Raw genomic sequence first — 10,131 nt, 5'->3', positions numbered from 1 at the left:
GAGACTCTCTCTCCCTCCACGGCGTGCCGTAGAGCCACCACCACTTCAATTTTTCCAATTTTTGTTGTATGTTCGAGCAAATCCTTTGGCTCACATCCTTGAGAGAGTTGCACTCGATGATGTTGGTAATGGCGATATTTCCTCTCTTACTCTTCACCCCTCCCTGTCTCTTTCACTTCTGTCTACTGTGGCACAATGTGATTTCTTCTTCTTATTATTATTGTTGTTCCCTTTCCTTTTTACCTTTTGCCTTTGCCGACGACTTCTTCTTCTCGAGTTCAGTTCTTTCACATGTTGTGCAACATTTCCTTTCTTTGCTTCTGCTTTGGAATTTGACATAATATCGAGATTATTATTCGATTGGAACTCCTTTGTTAGTCTTGCAATAGGAAGAAATCGCTAGGTCAGAGGGTAGGTACATACATTTGTCCAAACATAGGCAGCTCTGCAAAGATCACTTTCGACATAAGGAGTCATTTCGAGGTGGAAAAGGTCGAACAAAACATTGTAAACGAAGCGATTAATCGGTGGCGATGCACAGGATGTTTGCTTTATGAAGGAGAATTGAAGTGAAGTTCATCAACTCATGGAAATATCGTTAAGATTCAATTATTAGTAGATTAAAGCTGTAAATGGAATACATATATCCTTCCTTATTTTAAATCAATGTGTTATTCAATAGCTACCAGGCCTTTGAATTTCAAGAGTAACTACGTTCGTAATTTTATAATCAGGACAATAGCAAATCATATGCTCACCCTTTATAAAGATGATTTTGTCATCATTTTCGCATGAAATCGATGATATTAAAAGTTCCATCAAAATTTATGGAAGTTTCAAAGGACAAACAATTTATTTACTTTGTCGAAGTTTCTTTATTTTTACGACTAATGATAAGGGAAAAGGAAAAATAAATGTAAAACCATAAAAAATATAAATCTAACAAATAAAAATTTCACTTCAATATTTATAGAAACCAAATCAACTTGACATCCGTCATATTGGCTCTTCAAATGTCGATGTCATGCGATCTTGTTAATTTAATAGGTATTCTAATTCTTCTACTGCGTTAAGCAATGCTAATATTTTATCATTCCTGTTAATCAATCTCGATTTAAATTGCCTTTAAAACCAATAATATGAAAATACAAATTTTTTACATAGTTGTAGCCGAAGTTTTCTCTTTAATATTTATTTAGTTTTTCCAACCGGAATAACAAGTCATATAAAAACTTTAGAATTATGAAATGGAAATCTGCACAATCTAATCAGTCATGTTTAAAATTGCAATTGATTGAGATCCAGCACAATCTTAATGCGTAGAGTGCATACGCCTATCAGATTTATATTCTTTTATCTGGTTTATTCTTTTCATTATCTGTGTCATAAAAAATGAAAATGTAAAAACGGACTTCCCCGGCAATACTGAAGTTATATTAATTCGTTATAGCAATTAGGAATGCAGCGAGATGACCGGCTTCCTTATACCATGCACCAAATGAAACAACTATGCATTTTAAATTAATATGTTCATATCTATGTATTTGTGTGCAAGCATTTTTTTTCAATGGTCTATAGCAAATAAAGGGTGACTATGCAACTTCGAAATCTAATCTTTTAGTTCAGATATACTATTTCAACCTATGGGTGCATGGAATAATTATTCTTTACCTTTTAGCGACTTAATGATTCACCAACAGTCAGTCAACAATTCATTTGATTATCTTGAAGAGATTACGTGTATGTGAGGCCAGATACCAGATACTAAAATGACTTAACCAGTAAGTGAAACAGTCTGAAGTTGGTCGGCCATACGAATACCCGTTTCTCACACCCAATATTTTTTATCTTCCAATGGATACGACGGATAAAACCATTTTAAATCTGATGTTGTCCAAATTGAGTTGGCTTTCGGAAGAGTCTGAAATCAACTCGGTAAATACACATATTCAGCAAGTGTTAATATCGACACAACACTAATTATATCATTAAATATTAGATAATCGAATTATTGGACATACATTGCGAAGGAAACTGTAAGCAGAAGGTAAAATCCGTGTTGAAGGAAGCTGCTAATTCAAATGAACTGAAAGATCGCCAAATTGAATTGAAAGATCGCCAAATTGATGGTCTTATTACGACTTTGAGTAGCAAATTCGATATCAATTTTTCGGGTGGAAGTAAACCCAGCATCTTCTCAGATCTAGAACAAACAAAGACTAAAAATGAAGAAATCATGGCGCAAATAATATCAAAGTATAAAGATGAACTCAAAAATGCGAATACTTTGTTAGATGAGTCCTTTTCTTTGATAAAGAGCTTTGAGACTCAAAAACAGCAATTTGAGCTTCAAATAAAGAGTTACGAGGCGAAAATTAAGGAATTGGAGGACAAAATAAGTGCTGAAAATGAAGCCGTTGAAGATCACGACAAAGAAAGCCACCCCGACGAAGTTGAAATTTTTTTCGCTAATTATTGCTCGAAAATGTTTAAGATTGAAAACAGTTTAGCTGGTCCTGGTTGGTTAATCATACTAAACTTAAATAAATTAAATAATGGATTATGGGAGGAAAATATTATTGTTCCTCTACATCTGATTTACGAACTCGTCGTAAATCGGCCACATGAATTGTATATTCATTGCGTTCGCACGGATAAAAGCACATTTTATGCTCACTATGATAACCTCACTCTTGGTAAAAAAAAGTCTGATGATGCAGTTAATAGTCATAGTTGTGATGATGATAATGATGATGATGATGATGAAGATGAAAAGTATTTCATAGAATCGATGCATCTTTATAAAAGCTCAGTAAAAATTTATGGCGATTTCAAAGGACAATCAATCGCGGAATTTATCGCGAGCTTCGTCAAACAATGCACAAATTATCAACTGATGATAAGAGAAAAACTAAAATAAATGTAAAAATAAAATAACAAAAATTATGCAAAATTAAAAAGTTAATTAATAAAGCAATAATCGTTACTTTACAATAATCTACGTTACTATATTTCCCTCCCAATTAAAATCATCAAATATAAATCAAACCTTGCAATTTAGCCGGCTCGAGGTCAATCATTCAAAAGAATCATTATATATTATCATTGTTCATTCATTTATTTCAATATAATTTTACTTAATTTATTTTTGACACTTGCTAAACATATTTCATTTAGACTTTAGACTAAATCATATTCGCATAAGACTAATTTTGTTTTGGCCATAAGCTAAAGCTAAGGTAAATTATATCATATATTAAGTTTATACACACATATTATACAGATACAGATAAAGATCGATCCTGGGATCCCTACCCTATCATCACAAATTTGATTCTCAATCGATATTCCCAGATTTTCAATCATCACTCTTGGTCACCACGGAGACGGGAGTGGAGGCATTGCTGCTGCTGCCGCCAGCTGCACTGCCCATCAGGGGACTGCAGGGGGATTGGGCTGTGGTGGAGATCAGAGTGATGCCTGCAGCACTCGATGATGTGGGCGTCGATGGATGCGGATGAGGCACAAGCGTGTTGGGACTCTCCCTGGGACTGCTGTTACTGCACGGCGGACTGACCTGAGCTGTCGACGAACTGGAGTGCAGGGAGAGATTCTGCGGGTAGCCGCCTGCTGCGGCTGCTGCTTGAGCTGCTGCTGCCGCAGCTCCGGCACCAAAGATGCCATTGAGATTACTCAGACCCATGTACTGGGAGAGGAGAGTATGAAAGTTGGGCAACTTGTAGTGGGGCGCCATCAGTTGTTGGGGCAACAGGCCAGCAGGATTGAAATGCTGATGCAAGGCAAAGTGTGGTGGCCAGAATTCGGTGGGCAGACCAGCAGCCGGATGTCCTGGAATCGCATGGGGCGGCAGGGGAATGCCCAACGGAAACTCGGGCAGGCCTAAAAGATGAAGAGAGACGAGGGGAAGCAAAAAGGTTAATTAGGGGGGGCGTTATCAGGATTCCAAATCCCATATACACGTGGCGTGGCCATCACATAATTTCTAATTATGTTGCAATATGTGTATAATTCGGACTTACCTTGGTCGGGCAGCAGGTAACCGGCCTTATCCTGATTCATAAACTTCTCACGTTTTCGCCATTTCGCTCGACGATTCTGGAACCAGACCTGCAAAAGGTGAGAAAATTCACACAAAAGTTTCAGACTGAGTATGCAAATTTTGCGTATGTTCAATGTCTTTGATCAAAAATCTATCAAAAGTTCCTCACACTCGAAGGGTCCTTGCCATTTGTCACCCCTCAACTCGACAGATAAGTCCGAATACAATGGCATCCAATCGGAAGTTAGCCACCACCCTGTTCTCCTTTTCCCCCCACATTTGAGTCTTATGCATTTTCCATTGACACTTTGCCAACTGGCTAAGGAAAGAGGAGGCCAATGAATGGGTGGGCGAACAGTGGGCAAAAGTCAGACCAAGTCTTGGTATATTAAGAAAATTAATTGTTTGTAAATTGAAATCACTTGACAGCTGGCAGCTTAAAGAGTTGTGCAATTATAATCACCCTGTATTTTGCATAGTCCCACTAGTATCCACATTGAAGCTTTCATTTCAATCCTCATCCCCATCATCCTCATGATGAGGCAGTTTACAACAATGTGTTTAGCCGAGCGAGTAGTAAATTAGCAACGATTTCCTTGCTATAATTGCTGCCAATTATTGTCCTGTGTCTGTTTAGCACCCTCCACCACCCACGCCCCTTTTGCTGCCATCCCCCGTATCCCTTATCCATTATCCCTGTGTGTGTGTGCGTGTGTATGATTTTTAATTGTTAGTAGGCAGGCCAATTATTATTGTGGACAACTTTTTACATAATCATCGAGGCAGTAAAAGTTGAATTACGGATATCCGTTCAGCATTTATCACACATGTGCGATCAAAATGCAATGCAAAAATGTTTCCAAATATGCTTGTAAGAACAAGGACAATGGTTTTCTCTCTAATTGATGGTTTTTAACTTTACCAAAATGAAACCACAGTGTAAGAACTTCAAGTGAATTACAGATGGCAAGTATAAGTAATACATAAAATTTAATGCAAGATACTTTTATCTTCAATTACCCATTAAAGAAAAATGATTTAATATCTTAGGAAACCAAATATGATTAGGAAATATTCGCGATTCAATCAATTTTCTAGCAATTGTAACTAAAAGTCTGTCTTAGTCTTAACTATGGGGCAACTTGTAGTTTAATCTAACAATAAATGAAATTAAACCAACAAACTTCTAAAAGAAAATGAATATTTCATGCAATTTCCTTAAATCAACCCTTTAGGTTTATGTTTTATAAAATTAATTTTTTAAAATTGTAATTTGATCTAGTAGTTCCATGAGGCTTGTTCTGATTGATAAGTCGTAGCTTTAACTAAAACCTAAAGTTAGGAAACTAACTAAAGAGTTAAGAATTAGCATAAAGCCAATAAGTACCTAGATTATTCAATCTGCTAGAATCCGAATGGATTGCCAAGCTAAGTCGATACATAAATTAAAGAAGAAATAAAACTTTAATCATCTAACAATATAAAGAGTTCAATATATCAACTTATAATTTTGTCTGATTTACTCATAGAGATTTGTGGTAGAATAATTGTTATTTGTCCATGGACTTATAAATATAATTCTTGTAATATTGAATTTTTGAAAACCTTTGCACTTTATGCCCGCCAAATAAACATGACTAACCCCAAGTTAATTCCAATGCTTACTCCTTTTCCTTTTTTTTTTTTTTTGGATTTTGCATCAAACAAATCCCAAAATAATTGCCCACTCATCAACCCCGCCAAAAAAAGAAGCAACAAAAAAAAAATAAACAACAGGCGGGGATAAAGATACAGATACTTTTTCTATCTACTCATGACGGGCAACAAAAAAGTAACTGCAAATCTGTTACATGCGAGACGAGATACATATATGCGAATCAATGACCAATTACGCTTAATCTGCCAACAGATACATGAAGAACCGTGAAACGGACAATTTGTATGCAGAATCCTAGTCCCAGACCCACACCCTTTTCCAAACTCAGTCCTTGTTGGTCCTGTTGATGTGTGTGTGTGTGTGTGTGTCTGTAATCCCCTACTATGAGAAGCGATGAACGAAGTGCGCTTAGGTCAAGTTGTTTTACATTTTTCGGTATATTTTTTTTTCTTTTGTATTTTGTTCCCTGTCAACAAGCGAAATCGCTGCTCAATCAAAAGTGAAGTGTTTGAAAGCATTTTGAAACTGAAATCAAATTGCGCAAGGACACCCTAATTACATGTGCAGACGTGTGTGTGTGTGTGTGTGTGTGTGTGCCGCGTGTCCTGTGCACCCAAAGCCACTTTAATTGTTTACCCAAAAGTTGAGTTAATAAAAATACCAACACCATGTGAGCCGACGAGACCAATTTAATCATTTGGAAAATCACAATATCTAATGTCCTTGTGCCACCCTTAAATGGCAGGACAACAAAAAAAGGGACTACCAACCCTCCGCTAACTAGATCTCTAAGCTTGTTTATATACAAAGTGGGTCTTAAGTGTTTTAAAGGCTATTTTGTGCAAATTGAGATTGGGTTCAACTGATTGTTGCAGCGAGAATTTTGGAGCTAATTAAACAACTGCAATACAATAAACATTTCCATATTCTATCCCTTTCCCCTTGTGTTTGCTTCTAGTTTCTTGTTTCTAGTTTATATTTTTGGGCTGGTAGTTACCTGAACGCGTGCTTCACTCAAATCCAAACGCATGGCCAGATCCTCCCTTGTGAAAACATCAGGATATTGTGTCTTCTCGAAGGCTCGCTCCAATTGATGCAATTGAAATGTTGTAAATGTTGTGCGAGATCTATCAAATGGGAATGGAAATGGGAATGGGAATGGAAGACGGCTTATTAGCTGATGTTTTTTAATAGCCCAACAATAGGGTAAATACGATTTCATCTTATTGTCTAATGTTAAGCGGATTTCAACTCACCTACGAACTTTGCGCGGTCTCTCCATATCATTGAGATCATGACCATTGTTGAGACTGGAGGATAAGTCATCATCATTATCAACATCCAGGCCGCCTTCCTCAGTATTCGTTGGTGAGTCCTCTCGCTTTGCCTGCAATTGTTGTTGCTGGTGCAATAGATGTTGCTGCTGCTGTTGATGTTGCTGATGTGCCTGCTGCTGTTGCTGTTGCTGCTGGTGCAAATGATGTATCTGATGATGGGCATGATGGGAATGTGTAATAATAACTTCACTTGGCGTGTCTACTGCAAGAGAAGAGCGAAGAACAAAAAAGTTCAAGAGTTATAAGTTTAAAGTTCAAAAAGCCAAAAAGTTAAAAAAAAAAACCACACACACACACAAAATAAAAAAGGAATTCAACTTTTGCCAGCTGCGATAAATTGAAAAATCATTCAATTGTAACTCAAGTAGTAATATCCTGAATTTAACCCCCGATTCCCGATGAAAGAGGTAAAGGAAAAAACCGACAAAAAATACTTAAAGCTTGAAACGTTTCACATTTCGAGTGCCTCGCAAATTGATTTGGCAATCAATACACAAATAATTATATATGCACACAGAAATCCTATTTAAGTTTTTATCCTTAACGGTTAGTTGAAGAATTGGTTATCCCTTTTTCTCACTCTCTCCCACTCTGTTGCTCTCTCTCTCTCGTGTTGGGAAGCATGTAATCAAAATTTAATGAACCTCAAATTAATAATATTCACAATGCTAGCAAGGATACGCGTACGTTCGTTCGCTCAGCAGGACATTTTCCATTTTTGCCATGCTCAGCTTTTGTTATCCTTATCGTATTTCGTAACAATTCTGCCCGTTTTTGTTGTTATTGTGAGTAGTGAGTAGTGGTGCGGCGAAAAAGGTAATTTTCCCTAGCATCAAATTACCCGCGATGTCAGGAAATGTCCTGCAGTGCTTTGCACGTTGTCACCAAATTGTAACCTTTCGCTTCAGGTTGAGGTTGAGGTTGAGGATGAGATGGGTGCCCATTTTAGAGGTTCCATCTGCAATCTAATTATGGGTCTAATGACGCAAATGCTTCTCCTTCTCATTACAACCGAGTGTCCCTTCTGTATTGAGTTGTGTGATATATGTTTTGATATACTTTTTATTTCTGACTAACAAGCAACAGACCCACAACGACCTCTTTGGGTGCGGCATCATGCCAAGCTATAAACCACGCCCCTAACAAGAGTATATATATCACTACTACCGCCCATTGTGATGATGTTCCGTTCGGCTTGTCACGGCTAACTAACTATTTGGACCAGAAATTTGCATATACCCGCATAAGGTATTTGGAGAGGGCCAAATATTCGTTACTTGTTTCGCCCAGGACCTTTGAAGTGGTTTTTGTGGTCGTAATATGTAAACGATAAAGAACTTGTCATGTTTGTACACATGTTTGAAAAGTGCTTCCATCTAATGGACAGCCAAAACATTTTTAGAAAACTCATTAATATTAAAATTTAATTTACTTTTCAACTTTGCTTCGGTTTTTTTTGAAGAAAATATTAGTTTTGTAAATTAAAAGAATCCTAGACGCAATACCCAAAAGGAACGACCTTTTTTTAGCCAACAAATTTAGATTTTTAAATGTTTCTGCACATCGTTTTTTAAAAAATCCAACAACTTGATAAAATTCATAAGCATTTTCTTTTTAGAAGGATAAAAATCAATGAAAATTTACTGTATTTGATATGTAGATTGAAGTTCCTACTGAGATTTGTCTTATTTCTATCTACTATATTAGAATATCAGATCGAACTAAGTCAGAAAACACTTTTCCAGTTTAAAATTCATCGTTTGAAAAGCTAAGCCAAATAATTTTTTTTAACGAATATAATATTAAAATAGTTTGAGGTCTGGGAATAATAATTCTGGTTAGAGCATTTAGCACTTAAATTTGCTTTCTTCTATATCTTTCTGAAATTTGTTGAAACTAAAAAGTAAACTTTTTACCTATGGAGCTCTTTCAATTTTTGAAATCATTCTCATAAGTTCTGATATAAATATTAAAAATTTCCAACAATATAATGACAATAATATATATACTTATATTAATTATTTTATATTCAAATAAAACATGATCGCCGGCGGTAAAAATTGGTTTTGATTAAAGAAAAAATCCAAATTTAATTTCGATTACGATTACGATTTCGATAATATGTGTGTATAATATTTTATTATTAATTCTATATATTGATCTGACAATGTTGCACTTACCACTTCGTTTCGTTTGATTTCCCAAGATCTGATCGATGCTATAAACGGCTCTGGGCCTGGAGACAGGACTCTCTTGGACTGGACGCATGGCTGGTGGCATGATTGGATGTTGATTGTGATGATGCTGAGTTGTTGTTGTGGTCATCATAGCTTGACCAGGCTTCGATCAAATGAGCTGGCTAACTAGGCACACACACACACACACACAAGAGTCACACGATATTGATATCCCTTGTTTGGTTTTGCAAAATTAATGCACAATTAACTGAAGGGAAATTGTTTCTTTTTTTTTTAAATAATTTGTTTAAATATTGACTTAATTTGCACAAAGCACTTGGTCGACTGACTGCACGGCGACGATGACAACGACGATTAGGATGAAGAACGAAGAATAATGACGGTTATTATGGTAAGAAACGATATCGAGAACGAGAATACGAGGACGTGACGCTCGTTTCGATCAACAACCACCGACTGAGCCAGTTTTGGTATTGAGCCTGGTTGTTATATGTGTGGCAAGTGTCGTCAATGAAATGGGCGAGGCCGACAGAAACTCACTCACCAGTTTTCGCCCTTGGATATCCTTTAGTCGAATGTCTGCTATCTCGCTTGCTCGAGAGGGGTTGGTTTGCCTATCTGCGAGTGTGCGTGTGTGTGTGTGAGAGCAGGTAGCATAAGGGTGTTCCTATGACTCTCTCTCTTCCTCTGTTTCTCTCTCTCACTCACCCTCTGTGCTGATACTACTCTCTTCCTCTCTGCCTGATTTGTTGTTTTCTGTTCAATGTTGTTTTTATTCGTAAAATTAGTTTTTGTTTAACATTAGACAATTAAATTTTGTGTACAAAAACTTCAATTTATTTTCTTCTCTCTTTCTCTAGATTTTTATCGTATCTCTCT

The 10,131-nt window shown here is 36.6% G+C and overlaps 2 protein-coding genes across 2 annotated transcripts; one reads left to right on the top strand and one right to left on the bottom strand.

Moving 5' to 3' along the window:
- The first annotated feature begins 1,820 nt into the window (after nt 1-1,820).
- Nucleotides 1,821-2,943, top strand: LOC124459872. The gene is made up of 2 exons (XM_047009643.1): nt 1,821-1,935; nt 2,000-2,943. The coding sequence occupies exons 1-2, from the start codon at nt 1,855-1,857 to the stop codon at nt 2,918-2,920; spliced, it is 1,002 nt and encodes a 333-aa protein (XP_046865599.1). The 5' UTR covers nt 1,821-1,854; the 3' UTR covers nt 2,921-2,943.
- Nucleotides 2,944-3,142: 199 nt separating this feature from the next.
- LOC6652081 (retinal homeobox protein Rx2) lies at nt 3,143-9,606 on the bottom strand. Its single transcript, XM_023181140.2, has 5 exons — nt 9,235-9,606; nt 6,974-7,256; nt 6,715-6,844; nt 4,041-4,128; nt 3,143-3,900 (listed from the first exon to the last, which is right to left on the bottom strand). Exons 1-5 carry the CDS (start codon nt 9,380-9,382, stop codon nt 3,359-3,361), a joined length of 1,191 nt encoding a protein of 396 aa, XP_023036908.1. The 5' UTR covers nt 9,383-9,606; the 3' UTR covers nt 3,143-3,358.
- Nucleotides 9,607-10,131: the final 525 nt, after the last annotated feature.

This window comes from Drosophila willistoni (assembly GCF_018902025.1).
Source record: "Drosophila willistoni isolate 14030-0811.24 chromosome 2L unlocalized genomic scaffold, UCI_dwil_1.1 Seg168, whole genome shotgun sequence".
Classification (NCBI taxonomy): domain Eukaryota; kingdom Metazoa; phylum Arthropoda; class Insecta; order Diptera; family Drosophilidae; genus Drosophila; species Drosophila willistoni.
Note: the sequence above shows the minus strand (reverse complement) of the source record. Positions and strands in the feature narration are given on the sequence as shown.